Source organism: Humulus lupulus, chromosome 3 (assembly GCF_963169125.1).
Source record: "Humulus lupulus chromosome 3, drHumLupu1.1, whole genome shotgun sequence".
NCBI classification, from domain to species: Eukaryota; Viridiplantae; Streptophyta; class Magnoliopsida; order Rosales; family Cannabaceae; genus Humulus; species Humulus lupulus.
In genome coordinates, this window is record NC_084795.1 from 150,916,367 (window position 1) to 150,935,881 (window position 19,515).

Below are 19,515 nucleotides of genomic sequence, written 5' to 3' on the forward strand. Positions count from 1 at the left end.
TTGATGTGATAGAAAGGGTTGAAATAGATCTAATGGAAAGAACAATAAACGACACAACAAATTATAGTGGTTCGGCCCCACGAATTGGTAATGACCTACGTCCACTTAAGCTATTATTGATATTGATTCTCAAAGGAGTGATCAAAGAACTAGGGTTCTTCGAGTTTCACAAGCCTTAGAGGGATAAATAAGACAATTGAAAGGTAATCGCCCAAATTCTCTTGTAAAGCATAAAACAAAATCAGCAAAAAGGTCCCTTCCTTGAGCTATTTCTCTCTATTTATAGGCTCAAGGAAGATTACATGAATTTGTTACAGATATTCTTTCCTAATTAATCGGATAATCAGGAACCATGGGAGATAATCTCATATATGATTACAATTGCACAAGATCATCTCAAAATATACGGAGTGTACGACCAAGCTGGTAGTATATAAAATCCAAATGTTATGTCAGGGGAATCTCCCTGGTCGATAGTTGAACAGAACCTCTGCCAGGTGTCAGCCACGTGCTGAAATTTTTTGCCACGTCATCCACGCCTGTTCTTTGGATAACATTTGCCCCCCAAGTTTATTTATTGCGACCAGCAATAAGTAAACTTAGGAAAATAACCTTTTATATGCCCCACGAAATCTGTCAGAGTCCCACGTGCGTTCTCGAAAACTATAAACCAACTACGTCCAATCGCACCTTTTCGGCTTCCAAGAAACCATTCTGACGGCTGTTACACTCCCCCATACCTCGAAAAAGGTAATTCACGATTACCCATTTTTGGCACACCTCGGTTTCTATAAGTAACCCCCACCTTCTTCTTTCAACCTTTTACTCACTATATTTTTGCTAAGAGCTTTCAAGAACCATATTCCAGAGTCCAGAACTTCAAAGTTTTCAGACGCTTCAGGGATCTTTCGCCTGCAAACCCAAAGATTCTATTTTTCAGGATCTCTAATCTTTGTTCAGGTAAATCTTCTTTGACGTTTGACCTTTTGAGATGCCATGTATGATGCTTCTGTGCTCTAAAACTTTTTGTGTTCTTGGGTAGAAATTTGTGAAGATTTTGTATATACCGTTTGATGCCTTATAGGGTAGTGTACTTTTGCTCTATATAAGTTAGGAATTAGTTTGATAGTCAGGACCATAGGTTTAGGGCGTAAAATCGACGTAAAAATTCGATTTTTAGGCTAATTGAAAAACTGGATTTTTCCCGCCCTTTTGGAGTTGAAAAAGCTTCCTTTTAGAAAACTTTTTACTTTCACTTTTTGCTCCATTTTTCAAACTGCTAGCATAAAACTTAGTGTTTCGGTTAGAATGCTGCTGATGAATTGACGCAAGCAACATTATTCAAACTTTCAACATAAGCTCCCAGGTTGTGCGTCTTATCTCCCCCTTTGTCTGTTTGTAGTTCATATGCAAGACCCGTGGGGCGGAGAAAGACCCATCGACGACGATCTGTTAGCTCAACTGCTCGAGGATGAAGAACAACCATCGATATTGATTCCTGATATTCCTTTTTCTCGCATTAATCCAAACACTTCCCCAATTTTGACTCAAAATATGGCTCGCACCAAAACTAAGGCCCAAAAAAGACAAACTTCCAACACTTCTCATCAGCCTACTGCTGATGCTCCCTCGACCAGTGGTAGAGACAAAAATGCCCCCGATCCAAATTTCCAAAGCCATGCCCGCCCTCAACACGCTATTCAGCTGGATGTCGAGTGGTATGTAGTCGCTGAGAGTAGGGTGATGGTCAGAATGATTGCCAACTACTTAAGAAAATACAATCTGACAGGGGTGACCCTAGTCAAACCTAACCCAGACCAAAGGGCTAATCTGCCTGGAGGTGCTTACAGCGCCTGGTCGCGGTTTCATGTTGAGGCAGGAACCACTTTGCCTCTTCATGCATTCTTTCAGAGGGTGGCCAACTATTTTGGAGTTGCCCCCTTCCAAATTACCCCAAACGGATATAGAATGCTTGATGCACTCTATATCCTGTATAGCCAGAGAAAATGGCCCGTGTCGTCGCCACATGAGGTCAACTACCTATTCGACCTCAAGTCTAACCCCAACCAAGAAGGCACGGGGTTCTTCCATCTTTTTCATCAGGAAACCGGGCGCACTTTCCTGATTGACATGACCCAGATCTCGAACGTGGGGAGGTACTACCAGGAGTACTTCCTTATGCCTGACCTGGTCGCAGACAACTTGGCTTTCGCATGAAGAGGTAAAACTTTCACATCGCTGGCTAGCTTCTTCACTTAGTGTTTTTCCATCACAATGTCTTAAAATTTTAATGTGTTTCAGGCCCGTGGCTGTGACCAAACCCAACTCCGGGGATGGAGTCAAGAGCGGCACTCTTAGCCAGCATGTCAGTTGCTGAGAAGAGTGTCAAAAATCTAGTTACAGAGGCTAACCTTAAGTTGGCTGGCCTCTGGGACCCTCAACCAAATATGAGTGGTCCTTCGGTAGGGAGTGCTCGTGCCGAAGTGGAACCCGAGCAGCAACCCCAAGCGTCTCCTCCGTGGAGGAGACCAACTGGGGTTACGATCAAGGAACCTGCTAGCACTCACCGAGCAAAGAGGCCCTCAGCTCCCAAAGGAAAAGGAAAGCAGAAGGCCGCCGAGCCTGCCGAACTCTCTAACGACTCGTCGGATGATAACGGTAAATAATGTAGTGACCAATAGTTGTAGCGCGGGTACTTTACTTGTAATCTCCTCACTTTCATTTTTTGGCCCTGTGTGACCATCTTGTCTTACTGCCCGCATTGTTTCCTTTTGTGCTGATATGGACTCTGAGGACGTGTTCGAGCATTACAGGGTTGCTGCCACCTCTTCTGGCCAGAAGAAGAACAGCAAGAGGGCTCGGGAGGAAAGCAGTAAAACTGCCTCAAAGAAGGCCCGAACTGACGACCCTCCGGCTACCGCCCCTTCAAAGGAGAATTCACCACCTCCATCGCCACTCGAGCAGCCAGCCTCAACTCCTTCGGTCGATCAAAATTCCAATCCTACAACACCCGCTGACCAGCAACCTTCTCCTAAGGCTCCTAGCAGCCAATCATTGCGTACTCAGCCCGAAGGCTCCCTGCCCAATATCGTGGTCAGCTATGCCAAGGAGAGAATATACAAGCTCTCCAAGCATAAACGCAGTCAGGAAGCTATTACTGAAACTAACTCTATGGAGACTGATCAAGTTATCAATAAAGGGCTGAACGAGATAGTTAGCGTAAGTCAACTCCTCATGATGTAACATTTATTTTCGATTCCCTGCCTTTACTTTATCTTTTTCTATCTGACTTCAGGGACTACTGACCATAACTGCTGGTTGGCGTCGTGCTGGGGCGTTGGTGTCTCGGGGCAGGAATTTCGATACCAGGCTCGCTGAGGCTAAGAAAGCATTCGAAGCTAAAAACAACAAGCTTACTAAACTGAATGGTGAGTTGCTTAAGGAGAAAACAGAGCTGTCTAAGCAGAAAGAAGAACTGCTCGAGCAAAAACCTACTTTGACTGAGGAGCTGCTGGAAACCCAGAACGCCCTGAAGAAATCCAACGAAGCCAGGGAAAAATTCAGGGAAAGCGCCACACTCAACTATCAACAAGCTGTACAACTCAAGCTTAATCTGATCGCAAGCAGGCAGGAGGCAGAGGAACTCGAAAATTGAGTGAAAGAGCTTGAGGAAGCTAGAGCTAAGAACTTGGAGAAATACAAGGAAGCCATTCATCTTTGTTTCTATGAGTTCTGGAAGCACAACTGGGAGGCTAACTTCAACTATCTGTCAGAACGCTTGAGGAGAACTTTAATGTCGCAGTGTGCCATTCGCCTGGAAGAAAAAGAGAGGGCTGAAGTGCCTACCTCCCCAGAGATTTCCCTGGCAGCAGGGATAGATGGCGCAGACACTGAAGCTGGCACAACCGTCGACCAAGACATTCCTCAAGACCCTCCAGCTCCTTAACCTTTTTTTCCTGTTATTTCAACTACACGACCCACGGGTCGCGATGTAAAGACAATATTTTTTATTGCTGCAAGGCCGACCATTTTACGTTTACTTGAACAGTTACATCCGAGCAGTACTGCTCGCGGTGTAAAAGGATTCGTTTTGATATTATAATATGTTTGCTTTATTATAACATATGTTCGCATGACCGAACCTATCATAGTACTTTGGCTTGATTTAACAAAATATAATTTTTGAAAAATACTCTAAGTACCGTAGCATGCTTTCACTTATTTTGTTCATGTGTTTACATACCTCTTGGTATGCTTTGCTTTCTATGTACCTTATATGCCCCCCAAGTGACTGAGGAGCTTTAGGTCCTTGGTCACTTGCCTTGACCACAACCTGTACGAACATTACAGCTCGATATAAAATGTAAATCTTATAATACAGCAAAACAACACACGTAATGAACAAAATACTTGTAAAAAATTACAAAGTTTGGCAAGAATGACTGGCTGCGCACAGTCCCTTATAATTCTGGTATTTAAATGGACTAAACATGTCTTTACGAGTGATCTTTGAAAGATCTTACACTTATAAGTTATTAGCCATATAACATGACTAACCCTTTTTCAAAACTTGTAAAAGGTAAAAATTAATACAAGCCAGTCCTTTAAGAAGGATTGTTTATTGATAATACTTGCACAGGTGTTCTCCATTCAAATAACGTGGAATGAGATCTCCATTTAAGCGTGCAAGTTTGTAAGTGCCTGGATGAAGGACTTCTTCAATCTGGTAAGGTCCTTCCTAGTTTGGTCCAAGTAATCTAGCAGCTTGGTCGCGGGTGTTTAAGAAAACTCTTCAAAGTACTAAGTCTTCGACGTTGAACTTTCTTTCTTTTACTTTGGAGTTAAAATACCGTGCGACTTTTTGCTGGTACGCAGCTACTAGGAGTTGGGCTTTTTCTCGTTTCTCCTCGATCAGGTCTAGGGACTCCATCAACAGTTGGCTATTTTGGTCTTGGTCTTGTGTGATTCTGCGATGCGAGGGCAGATCTAACTCAACATGCAACATGGCTTCATACCCATATGCTAGGGAAAATGGGGTATGACCTGTTGCTGTTCGGTGAGAAGTTCTATACGACCAGAGTACTTCAGGCAGCTGTTCTGGCCATGCTCCTTTAGCTTCCTCGAGCTTTTTCTTCAGGGTATCCTTCAATGTCTTATTTACTGCTTCGACTTGCCCATTTTCTTGCGGATGAGCAACTGAAGAAAAACTCTTGATGATGCCATGCCTTTCGCAGAAGTCTGTGAACAAGTCACTATCAAACTGGGTTCCATTGTCTGAGACAATCTTTCTTGGCAATCCATATCGACAAACAATGTTCTTGATGACAAAATCAAGTACCTTCTTTGTCGTTATGGTTGCGAGTGGTTCAGCCTCGGCTCATTTGGTGAAGTAATCGACCGCCACCACTGCATATTTCACCCCACCTTTTCCTGTCGGCAAGGACCCGATTAAATCAATACCCCATACTGCGAAGGGCCATGGAGCTTTAACTCATCAGGAGGTGCCCGTGGGATCTTGGAAAATCTTTGAAACTTATCACATTTTCGCACAAACTCCATCGAATCTTCATTCATGGTTGGCCAGAAATAACCCTGCCTTAGAATCTTCTTTGATAAGCTCTGCCCCTCAGCGTGGTCTCCATAGAAGCCTTCATGTACCTCTTTCATCAGCTGTTTAGCCTTTTCTGGTGTAACACACCTGAGCAGTGGCATTGAGTATCCTCTTCGGAAAAGAACACCATCGACCAGGATATACCTAACAGCTTGTCTCTGAAGGGTCCTGACTTTTTTTCTATCTGCTGGTAGTATACCGCTCGTGAGATACTCCAAGTATGGTGCCATCCATGTATCTGCTAACCGGACCTCCATATTTGTTTCTTCTGCTCATATGCTTGGCTCGCGTAGCCGTTCAACTGGCACTATATTTAAAGTGTCAGCATCTTTTGCACTCATGAGTTTGGCTAAGGCATCTGCGTTTGAATTCTGATCTCGAGGTATTTGTTGGAGGGTGTATTTTTTAAATTGCGCCAACAGGTCTTTTGTTTTGTTCAGATAGGCCACCATTTTTAGGCCTCATGCTTGATACTCCCCTAAGACTTGATTCACTACCAGCTGTGAATCATTGTAAATATCCAACACTTTAATGTTCATGTCTTTGGCTAACCTTAACCCGACGAGTAAGGCTTCATACTCAGCTTCGTTGTTCGAAGCGGCGAAATCAAACCTGATTGCACAGTGAAATCAATGCCCTTCCGGTGTTATCAATATCACTCCTGCTCCTGCATGAGATTCATTGGATGATCCATCTATGAATAGCTTCCACGAAGGAGCTTCAACTTGAGGCTCAGGCGCACTAGGCTTTTCACCCTGCTCGCTGTCTAGGAGTTCAGTAAATTCAGCAATGAAATCAGCCAAGACTTGTCCTTTTATTGCTGCTCGCAGTGAGTATGTTATATCGAACTGCCCGAGTTCGACTGCCCATTTCAACAAATGACCAGCAGCCTCTGGCTTTTGCAAAACTTGTCAAAGGGACTGGTCAGTCAAGACTGTGATTGGATGGGCTTGGAAGTAAGGACGTAATTTCCTCGAGGCCAAAATTAGGCAATAGGCTAATCTTTCAATGGGAGGGTACCTCAATTCGACTTCGATTAACCTCTTGCTCACATAATACACCGCCTTTTGTACGCCTTCTTCTTCCCTTACAAACACCGCACTAGCAGCGTATTCGGTGATCGCCAGGTATATGAACAAAGTTTCCCCATCTACAGGCTTTGATAAGACGGAAGGTTGTGCCATGTGGACTTTTAAGGCTTGGAAAGCCTGTTCACAGTCTTCAGTCCACTCGAACTTCTTGTTGTCCCTAAGTAGATTAAAGAAAGGGACGCACTTATTTGTTGATTTTGAAATAAATCTACTAAGTGCGGCAATCCTTCCAGTCAAATTTTGCACATCTTTGATCTTTACTGGCGATTTCATATCGATCAGGGCCTTGATCTTTTCGGGATTAACCTCGATTCCTCTTGAATTAACGATGAACCCCAAAAACTTCCCTGATCCTACTCTGAAGGAATACTTGAGAGGATTTAGCTTCATTTGATATTTGTTCAGAACATTGAAACACTCTTGTAAATCCTTCATATTTCCTTCTGCCTTTTTTGACTTTACTAGCATGTCATCAACATACACCTCCATGTTTACCCCGATCAACTCCTTAAACATGTGGTTAACTAGTCGCTGGTAAGTCACACCAGCGTTTTTCAATCCAAAGGGCATTACTTTGTAACAGTATAGCCCTGTATCGGTTTGAAAGCTAGTGTGATCCTCGTCAGAGGGGTGCATACTAATCTGATTGTACCCTGAGTATGCATCCATGAAAGAGAGGATCTCATGGCCTGCAGTTGCATCGACCAGCTGGTCGATCCTTGGGAGTGGGAAGCAAACTTTAGGGCAGGCTTTATTAAGGTCTGTGAAATCCACGCAGGTCTGCCATTTTCCATTTGGCTTGGGAACCAGTACTGGATTAGAGACCCATGATGGATAAAACGCCACCCTGATGAACCCATTCTCCTTTAGTTTTTCAACTTCTTCTTTCAAGGCTTTCGATCTGTCTTTATCAAGCAGCCTTCTTTTCTGTTGCACGGGTGGAAAGCTTTTGTCGATGTTCAGGACATGGCTGATGACTGCAGGATCTATCCCAGCCATGGCTTTATGTGACCAGGCAAAAACTTCCTGGTTCTTCTTCAAAAATTCCACAAGTGCGTATTTTGTTGTTGCTTCTAAATTTTTGCCGACCTTTACAACTCTGGTCGGAAACTCTTCGTCAAGCTGGACCTCCTCAAGGTCCTCGACAGGTCCTACATCTTCTTCAAAATCCCCAAAGCGAGGATCTAAGTCTCTATCCTCCTTTGGGCAACACCCTATTTGGTGACTTCATCACCTGATTGGGCTTGTACATCAATGGCCATCTGCAACTTTTATGGGGGAGCACTCCTTGACATACCCTTCCTGGCCTTAGTGATTGAGGCATTGTAGCACGCACTTGCTTCCCTCTGGTTTCCCAATACGCATCCTACCCCTGCGTCTGTTGGGAATTTCATGGACAGGTGCCATATAGAGGAGACGGCCCGAAGATCGACCAGTATGGGCCTTCCAATTACAGCATTGTAGGCTGAAGGACAATCAACTACTATGAAAGTAGTGAGTAATGTCCTGGTAGCGAGTGTTGTACCTGCTGTTACTGGAAGCCTGATTGACCCTGTTCGAGTGAGTCCCTAACCAGAGAAACCATAAATTGTTTGGTTGCAGGGCTCCAAGTCCTTGACGGACAACTTCATTCGTTCCAGTGAAGATTTATACTGGATGTTAACTGAACTTCCTATATCGACCAGTACTCTTTTCACCATCATGTTGGCAATCTGAACATCCACAACCAGCAGATCGGAGTGTGGGAACCGAACATGCTAGGCATCGCAATCAGAGAAGGTTATTTCACCGTCCTCTATTCGAGCCTTCTTTGATGCTCGATCCTCCACATGCATCATCTCGATGTCCTAGTCATGGTGTAGGGTCCGAGCATATCGTTCCTTTGCCTTTCCGCTGTTTCCCGCAAGGTGCGGGCCTCCACAGATGGTGAGTAATGTGCCTGCCACAGGGTCAGGTTGTAAAGGTGGCGAGCGTTGGAGTGTAGGCGCCTGCTCGTTGCCACCTGGAGCCTCTCATTGGGAAGCCCCCGCAGCCCGTACGTATCTCCTCAAGTGTCCTTGTCTAATAAGGAACTCGATTTCATCCTTCAGTTGGTTACACTCGTTCGTATCGTGTCCGTAGTCATTGTGAAAATGACAGAATTTGGTGGAATCCCTTTTCGAAATATCCTTTCGAATGGCAGCAGGTCTTTTGTAAGGCACACTGGAACTTGTGGCCTGATACACCTCTGCTCGAGACTCGACAAGGGCAGTGTAGTTGGTGAACCTTCTCATACGATTGCCCTTAGCGCGCTTACTCTCAGAGGTAGAGGGTTCGTTATGGGGCCTCTTCCCCCCATTCTTGATGTTACCATTCCCATTGCCTTTTCCATTGCTGTTTGGCTTTGACCCATTGGCGGCTTTGGCGGGGTCTTCAGTCCCCTTATCTTTATTTGGGGTCTTTCCCTCGCTGGCAATTGCATCCTCGAGCTTGATGTATTGATCAGCTCGATCAAAAAATTCTTGGGTAGTTTTAACCCCATGCTTCCTGAGGCTACTTCAAAGAGGCGTACGACGCCTAACTCCTGCAATTAGGGCCATCATTTTGCCTTCGTCTCCCACTGTTTTGGCCCCAGCCGCAGTTCGCACGAAACGCTGGACGTAGTCTTTCAGTGGTTCTCCTTCTTGCTGGCGTATCTTGACCAGCTGGTTTGCCTCAGTTGGGTGCACACGACCCACATAGAATTGTCCATAAAACTCCTTTGCGAACATATCCCAAGATACAATACTTGCCGGAGGGAACTTAAAGAACCACTCCTGTGCAGCATCAGAAAGTGTTGCAGGAAAGATCCTGCACCGAGCGTCTTCGGACACCTTCTGAATGTCCATTTGTATCTCAAATTTGTTGACATGAGATATTGGGTCACCATACCCGTCAAAGTTCGGAAGTGTGGGCATTTTAAACTTACTAGGAGTCTCTGCCACAGCAATCCTCTGGACGAAAGGAGTGCCCCTTCTCCTGTCGTACTCGATGTGAGACGTTCTTCCCCCGACCAGCTATTGCACTGCTTGGTTCAGGGCATCTATTTGGGCCTGAACGGCTTCAGGAATTGTCGAGGCCTCTGGTGCCGGGGGAATGTACTCGTCATGCCGTTCTCGACGATCGTTGAGTACATCCCTTAGATCGTCGTCTCTGCACCGTTGCTCGCTGGCTCCGAGGTGGCTAAAGATGTTGTTCTGTTTGGGCTGCCCCCCAGCATTACGTCTTGCTTGTTGGTCTTCTCTAGGTGGTGGGCTTCTGCCCCCACCTCTCTCCTCGTTCCTCCGACCAGCATTCCCTCTACCTGAGTCAGCCTCATTGTAGCCATGGCCATCTCTCAACCTCGATTGGCTATGGTGGGATCGACTGTCTCCTCGATTGCCTCCTCGGGCTGGAACTTCCCGAGCATTAGTGGGAGGCCTGCGCTGATCGGTAGGTCCCCGTGCATTATCATGCCGTGGGTGGCCCCAAATCGCAGAGCCTGTTTCTGAGTTCCTTCTGTTGCCAGAAGGACACTGCCCCCTGCTTGGTGGGTGCGGCTCTTCACCCCTAAGGCGTCTAGGGTTGCGGGGCTGCTACTCATCCCTATTCTGTCTCGGCTGTGGGGGATTGCCTCGATGAGCCTGGGATGGAGGCTGCATCTCAGGGTCCCTAGGTGGGACATCATCCTGAGGCATTAGCGGGTGCTCTGGCCTATGAGGGCTTGTTGGCTGGATTGGAGGGCTAGGATTGGGACCCCTTTGAGGAGGGCCCATTTGAGGGTTGATCAGGCTGTGAGGCGGGTGTAGCCTGATTTCTAGCCAATTGCAGGGCTGCTTCGAGGGCTGCCATGGCATCCCTCTGACAACGGTCCATCTCCGCATGTCTTTCACTCAGCTCTTGGCGCTGACGCTCTATTTCTTGCTGCTATCGCGCCATTGTCTCCGCGACACTTTCTTGACTGGCCCTCAGATTGGCCAATTCATCTTGCAATACTCCCAGAGTATTTCTCAGCGTTTCGGAGTCCAGTTCCTCCTCATCAAACTCCAAGTGTGGCTCATTCTCAGCCATGTTCGGAGGAGGAGGTTGAGATGGTGCAACGTCAGCAGCCTCCCCAATCTTCCTGGTTGTCTTTGCCATTAGTACTTCAACCGCTTCGTCTCAAGCTCTCAATGAAAGCACCAGAATGTTGACCCTCATTTTGGTTAACTGACATAGAGTCAAATACTTTATGTGATAGAAAGTGTTAAAATAGATCTAATGGAAAGAACAATAAACGACACAACAAATTATAGTGGTTCGTCCCCACGAATTGGTAATGACCTACGTCCACTTAAGCTATTATTGATATTGATGCTCAAAGGAGTGATCAAAGAATTAGGGTTCTCCGAGTTTCACAAGCCTTAGAGGGATAAATAATACAATTGAAAGGCAATAGCCCAAATTCTCTTGTAAAGCATAAACCAAAATCAGCAAAAAGGTCCCTTCCTTGAGCTATATCTCTCTATTTATAGGCTCAAGGAGGATTACATGAATTTGTTACAGATATTCTTTTCTAATTAATCAAATAATCAGGAATCATGGGAGATAATCTCGGATATGATTACAATTTCATAAGATCATCTCAAAATATATGGAGTGTACGACCAAACTACAAGAAAAAACAGTATTCATAACACTTAAAAACGGTTAACCGGGAGTATTGATAACGCTTCTGAAAATGCTAACATAGCCCCTGTTATTAAAAGTCATGTCTTTTCTATAACAGTATTCAAATGTTATGTTTGATGTTATCTTAAACTATTCAATAACATATTTTTAGTTGCTATAATATTCAAATAATAACATTTAGTTAGAGAATTTGGTTATAAATTTGAAGTTTAATCTTATACTTTATGCATAACACTTTCCAACTGTTATGAAAATTGTTATATTTGATCATTTTATAACGTTTTTAGTTCATTCTATTATATAAATCATAACTTTTTGTTCCAATTATAATATATTATACAAAACAACCATAATTATTGTAAATTCTCCCAGTAATAACATTTTGTTATTTTGTAGTATGCATTTTTAATTATTGTAAAAAGTTTGTATTATTGTATTTTGATTAAAAAAATCACAATTCATCACAAGTGTAATATTAAATAGATCAAAAAATCTAAAATATTCAATATATATGATAAACCATGAGTATTTTTACATTTGAAGATGAACTACTTCAAACCATGACACTGTCCACTTCAAAAGTTCTTAGTTCTAACTTGAGTTTGAAATACATAATAAAATTCTATAGTCTTCCACATCTTTTGCTTCAAAAGTAAAAAACATAAACATAACAAGATACACAAAAAGTAAACCATGAAGCTTGCTCCACCCTCCAATTCATCATCCATTCCATTGTACACTTGTCTTTGTTGTGAGGTTGATTTGCTTAGCTACACAAGAGTTTAAATAATTAATGCTTAAACTTAGAGTTAATAGTAAACTAAAAGAGTACAAAAAGAAAGAAAGTCAATAACCTCGTTATGACTTTATAAGCTGGCCATGCAATTACACTAACTACAGCACATAGGCATGAAAGATTGAAGATTTATGCTTGGTAAAATACTCATTAGAAAAGTTAGCACAAACACTTTATGATTATGAAATGAAAATGCAAATGATACACCAACCAAACATATAAATATATATATATACAATACAACAACTAATTTATAAAGTAAACCCAATAGCATAGACACATGAACTAGAATTAGATCAAATATAAAGTTCCAAATAACAAGAGTAATGAATTTGCCATTTTTATTGTAGATTTCACTACAGACAATTAAAGGTTTCTCAAAATCCTGCAGACCTAGTTTCCATAAGCTAATCAACTAAATTAAAATGTCACAATAGATTGAAGGTATTGTTCTGTTGAGATTATATATGAAACACCACAAAGAGTACAAAGCAACTAAGCACAACGATAGAAGTCAAAGGTAAATGTATTTCTAAGAATGAGACAAATTAAAAGCATTTAACAACATGGTATTTAAAAGAAAAGGAAAGAGACTTGACAAGATGCTCATCCAAATAAGCATAGATTCTTCACACATGGCTAAGAAACTAGAAGGCATCATGTATTAAGATCAAAAATTAAGAACATGGAAAGATTTTAAGGCCTTAGACACATAATTCTTTAAACCCATTTCAGCAATGAAAGCATCCAAAAAAATGGTACAACATAAATTATTTCAAAATAGAAGAAGAGGATTTTCCTTATTTTTCAAAGGGGAAATAAGAAATATGCACAAGTGAAACCACTTCTTATCCTAAGGGGTAAATAAAGTGGCATCCAATGGGTGGCCTAAAAATCCCTTTTAGAGAATACTTCTTTGTTAATCTTGCTTCACTCTTGAATGAATTGTCTACAAATTCATTACAATCTAGAAATTAGCATAGACAGTTTTGGCTCTCTTTTTTTTCTTCTTCTTTTGAGAGAAAAACAAAATGGTTTAGAAAATGATCTAGCCACTAATTTTGAGAGTTGTGTGTTCACATTCTCTTCCATTACTTTCCAAAGTTTACTACACTTTACTTAAAGTTATATATTCCAAAAAAGTCTAGTACTGTTTCATTCACTTATGGTATAATCTAATTGTGATATACATGAAAAAAAAATGATGTAAAGTTTTGGAAGACTATCAAAAAGTTTTCCTATACAAATCAGATTGATCACAACTTGCATTGTTTGTGTATACATATGTATAAATATATATATATGCACATAAATATGGAACATTGTTCACTCTGAGGTAGTTTGGTTAAAAATATATAAAACATCTCACAAATGATGATGTCTTGTCTCTCATCAATCTAAAAAGAATTTGGTTTGAGTAATTGAATCTGTAGCATTGTTAGTTTCACATGTACAACCCCTTTGTAGAGAAGAATTCATATAGGAAAACCTCACTTATTAGTTTTCTTTGTGTAGAAAGAGGCTGTGACTTTTGTGGCAAGTCAAATGATATTGGTATTGAAAAATATATCTCTACATTTTGTTGACAAAAAACAGCCTGTAAATAATGGAAAAAGCCTTCAATAAGCAGAATGCTAGCAGATAATGAGATAAGTAAACAACCCTTGGTATAGCAGGTATAGCAGATAATGACATGTCCTATGATGCATCAATAAGATTGGAAGAGAAGATAATGATTTTAAATTGTTATGGCTGCTCTAATTTTGATTTGAAAACGTGTCCCTTCAGATATTAGACATGCCTAAGACATCTTATTACAAATTTTAAATTTTATGTTCTGAGGTTGTTTGCTGGGGTTGGGGGCCAAGAAAAATGAACTGATATTTTATTTTAGGCCAAGCAAACACAATTCAATTATAAAATAGTTATACTAGAAAAGTCTATATAAAATAAAACACCATTTCCCCTAGACTAGCAGCTAACTATCTGCCAATATCAATTCAAGTAATTCAAAAACACATGCATGTTTTCTTCCTTATCTCGCCACAGCACACAAATTTCTCAGATCCTACTTCACTAAGACACACAAGTTCTCAACCTTCCGTTATCACTGCAGCACACAACAATGATCTCAGAACCTACTTCACTATGGATGAATATTTAAGATATTCAAACTCCTCTAACATTTGCATAATATTAAAAAAAATGTAAAAGGCATACCTCTTGCAAAATGCAAACGATTTTTCTCTGTGTTATCTCAATTAGAAACAAATATATATAATCAATATAATAAAAATAATCAATTTCAAGACGTAAGCTTAAAGCTAACATAAAAAATTCAAACAAAATAAATAAAAAAAACTTATAATCTTGATTTTAGTATAGAAAAAAGTTAAAAAAACTAAATTCAAGGAAATAAAGTATTAATCTTAAATATATAGAGACTTACACATCTTGGCATGAATAAGAGAATGCAAGTTTTTAGCACAAAATTGACAAGACTTATTGTTTGAAAATATGGATTTATGCCAATTCAGTAAGAAATGTACCAACCTTCTGCCTGTCACTCATTATGCACCATGACTGGCCTTTGGTCAGGAGTTGGAGAAGTATGTATCCTCCATGTTGGAACAAACAATATACCTTAAAAATAAAAAATTCAAAAAATAAGGCAAGTTTTCACCTTTCAGCATGATCAGACTAAAAAAATCAGATTGTATATCAAAAATGTGTTTCTTGCCACTTTCTTGAAAAAAAATTCTTTTGTGGCATCTTAAAATCATTTAATTACACTTGTTAGAGCAAACAAACCACTCAAACTAAAAAATCTAAAAAAAATATGGCAAGTTTTTAAGTTTCAGCATAATAAACTTGAAAAAATCAGATTGAATGTCAAAAATGAGTTTTATGCAAAAATTTTGAAATATTTCTGTTGTGGCATCTCAATATCATTTAAATACACTTGTTAGAGCAAACAAACCACTCAAAAATTAAAAGAATATGGCAAGTTTTCAAGCTTCAGCATAACTAAAAAAATTCATATTGTATGCCAAAAATGAGTTTCATGCAACTCACACATTGGAGACTCAACCCATCACCGCACTTCATGTGACTTATTAGTTAGTCAAGAAAGATATATTCTAGAGTTCTCTTCTTCAAAAATAAATAGAAGACTAGCATCAACAAATAAATAAAAAACCAACTTCAATATTTTATCTATAAATTTCCAAATCTTTAAACTAGCTAGTCTAATAATGACATGAACAAGCTTAGACAGACCTAAAACTCCAACAGTATTGATATTCACTCAAATAACTTGACAAAGAAATAAAGAAAGCTTAATACTACCTACTCAATTAAGCATACTCTTATGTAGAACTATAATCTCTTTTCCAACATCCTAAGGACAACCTTAGAATCTAAATAATGCTAAAATTTGAAATTATATAACAATCAATCGATAAATGTGGATTCTTAGCATATCAAATGCATCTATACTCCAATTTGATTCATTTAATCTTTTGGTGCCACATTTGAGATAAGAGATGTCATTTCAAGTATCACTCACTTTTGATTTCTATATATTAGTACTTATACTATAAATATACAGTTAAGCAATTATATTACAATAATCCATAAAATCTAAAAGCAAAATGGAGGTGGTTTGTGATGAATGACGATTTTTAAATCTATTTATGTATACGAAATGATAAATATAACAACAATCAAAATTGATCATCGTGATTAGACTTCTAAGATCCAACAAAGTGTATCAAAATATAACAAGTGAATGCAAAGCCAATCTCATAACTATAAATAAATAGAAAACAAAATGTAGATTCAAACAAAAGCTTGGGAACAGCTACAAGATCAAAACTAAAATAAATAAATAATATAAGGAGTGAATGCAAAGCCAATCTCATAACTATCATATAAACTACTTACCAAAGCTGTAAATAAGAAAAGAGAATACAGAGCAAACAAAATCAAGCTTTTCAAAATGGTTCCAGTCAGAGACAGTCCCATGCCTGAAATAACATAAAATTGACCATTGTTAAATTCCTATATATTTATCCCTGAAAATAAACAAATATATTAAGCTTATCAATTATTGAATCATGTTGTTCTCCATGTATGCTTCCTCCCATACTCATTCTAATAGCAATTCTGAACATGATTACAACATCAAACAACTTGTTGCCATTAAGGCATTATTTTTTCACACAGTAGGGAGCAATGAAGACATAAAGTGTTTCATAACTTCCTTCAGAAAGCAAGTAAAAAAGGCTTGATACACTATAAACATAATCAAGCAATATTTTTTTTCAAATAATTAAAAAAAACATCTATATCTCCTTTATTGATATTAAATGTACAAAAGATAGTTTAAATATAAATAGATAGAATATAATATATAGCCTTCATGATAATGTTTTCTCTTAGAAGTAATAGACAATGATATCCCCTGTAGTAATACAAATTAAAACATGGAAATACAAATCAATGCAACTCAATCTTAACTAGAGTATACAAGAGCAAGCACACATATTCCTACTGAATTCCTAATAACTTAGTAATATGATCAAAATTTGGTATTATTCCATTCTATGCACTACGTGGAAACAATGAAATTGTTAAAGAAATTGGACTTGTGTAATTGTGCCAATGCATGATTAAATTACCAACTTCAATAAACTAAGCAAGTAGAGTACTCTGTCAATAAATAATGAAGGAAAACTCTTCAACATTATTCTAATCTGTGAAACTATGTCTCAAGGAAATAACTAATTTAAACTATACCAAAATGATTGCATCATGATAAACATCATTTAATAATAGCTATTATATTCTGGTACATTTCTAAATCCAGCCTATCAATAGCCTTTTTTAATATCAACAGTAGCAAAATAGAAACAATTACAAAAAGAACCAAAACAAGATAGGCAAAGTGTAATAAGCCATTTTTATTTCTCAATACTAAAAAAATACTTTCTTCTTGGCACCTTCAAAGAATTTAAAGAGCATATGTTAAGCTTCATAAAAAAATAACTGTTATTCCCTAAAGTGCAAACACAACTACAAAGAAATCTACAAACATTTTTCATAACCTCTGTAGTGTAGATATATTCTATATCCTGACCTAGTGACAGAATACCCACGGGAAAAAATGAGGTGTATCAACTTAAGAGTCCTTATAGCATAACATCAATTAACATCTGAGTGGTGCCTCAACAACAAGCATCAATAATTATAGACAACAACAGAACAATCAAGCAAGTCAACATGACCATGCATCAAATTACTAATTTCAATGCTTTTCATAAAAATTCCCTATTGCTACTTGCAATTCACATTTAATGCCAAAACTAAGTAATTGAGATTAATGTTAACATAATTTTTATCACTTAACCATAGCTTCAAATTTATATATATAGAAGTTAAACCCACAATGATAAGAAATTAAATTAATAGAAACAAAACAAGCATAATTTTGTGCATTGATCTTAAATAATAGAAAAGAAAAGATATTACCCATAGTTTGAAGCCCTTGCCAATTGCCTCAATTCATCTAGTATTTCAAAATTCTACAAATACCAACTAAAAGGAAATTAAAAAATGCCTTTAATTAATACATAAATCCAACGAGAACCTGTGAGTGGAAAGAAACAAAAATAGAAAAAAGAAGAAACTAAACCAGGAGTGTTTATTAGTTTCAGTATCCCCAAATCAACAAAACCCATATGATTAATGGAGCTACAACACTACTTAAGGGTTTCAGTATCCCCAAATCAAAAAATTTAGTATCTCACAAATAAAAAACAAAACTAAAAAATAGAGCACATTGTAGAGTCCAAGAACTTTACTTAGCTAATTGTTTAGTAGTATTATAGTATGTTTAGTGTTATCATTGTTACTTTGGATTTTTGGTTCAGACCGGGAGTCATTTGGACACTCATAGTAGTACTTATAGATTTTCTAAGTTTAACCTATAGTTTAAGAATATTAAGTATAGCCTAAGGTTTGATTAATGTGTCTGATATTAAGGATTATATTATTATATTATAAGGTTTAGACATCAACCAATAGGATTTTAAGCACATGTTTTGAATGGTAATTAAGGATTAAGTATTTTTGAGGATTAAATTAAATAAGGGTAAAAGTTTGAATGTATAGGGTCAGTCAGCAGCTTTGAGCACGTTGAGGGCTTAGTCAAGGCTGTTTACTCCATTCAAACTCAGCTAAAAATGTGTAAATTTGTGTTTAAATATTCAGCGTATGCCGATATATCGCAGCTATAGGGGGCGATATATCGCAGCACGTAGATACGGAAAACACGAATCGATGCACGGTCGCCTCGGGAACAAAGGTCCAGGCGATATATCGCCTATAGGGGGCGATATATCGCCTCCACCAGCATGAATTCAAATACATTTGAATTCTTTTCCCTTCAGCCATTCAAACTCCTTCAACAGTCCAGCATCTTCTGAACGAGTCTTCAGCCTCTGCTGAACGATTATTCAAATGATTTTCACCTAAAAAGCCATTATTTTTATTCAAGTAAAATCAAGATATTTTCATTCCCAAACTCTATAAATAGGACCTAGTACCCAGCCATTATTCACCATTTGCTCTAAGTTCAGAGGCTGCTAGTGTTAAGTGAGTGTGAGAGTGTAAACACTTGGTTTGGGGAAAAACTATAAGCTTAAACATCATAAGCTTATCAAACACTTTGGGAAGTGAGTTCTATAGTATTTCGGTGAAGGTTAGATTGATCTTGCAATCTTTGAGGTAAACCCAAAACTCTAGTTCTTTTCTGTATTTTTATGTTATTTCCTTTCTCAAAACCTTCTACTCAGTCCCCTAACCTTATTCTTATTTTGGTTAGGGAATCCAAGCTTTTAAGCATATAAGTCGGTAAGTATGTTTTCTATGGTTTAGTCTTTCCATCTCTTTCATTTCATCTCCTTTCTTTATACTTACTCTTTCTTATGGTTTTAGGAGTGTTCCAACAATCCCAACTCAGTCCATAATCTCGGTAACTTTGGTAAGGAAATAGGCTAGAATCAACATGTTATGTGATTATGTTATCTATATGTTTTATGCTATTAAAAGTGTTATGATATATGTGTATGTTTGTAGGCTTGGGCATATGACCCATATGACTAACAAGACCCCAAATGGGTTATGGGCATATGACCTACTTAGCTAGTAGGACCCCACTAATCCCATGGGCATATGCTTGTTTAGTCTATGGGACCCCAAGTAATAATGGCCATTATAATAAGTGTATGTTATATGTATTATGTTAAGTCTTTATGTTTTCTTATGAAATTATGTATGTGACTTTG

General features: G+C 38.9%; 1 protein-coding gene across 1 annotated transcript; it reads left to right on the top strand.

Annotated features, from left to right (window-relative positions):
- The first annotated feature begins 2,781 nt into the window (after window positions 1-2,781).
- LOC133825139 (uncharacterized) lies at window positions 2,782-3,655 on the top strand. Its single transcript, XM_062258125.1, has 2 exons — window positions 2,782-3,219; window positions 3,296-3,655. Exons 1-2 carry the CDS (start codon window positions 2,782-2,784, stop codon window positions 3,653-3,655), a joined length of 798 nt encoding a protein of 265 aa, XP_062114109.1.
- Window positions 3,656-19,515: the final 15,860 nt, after the last annotated feature.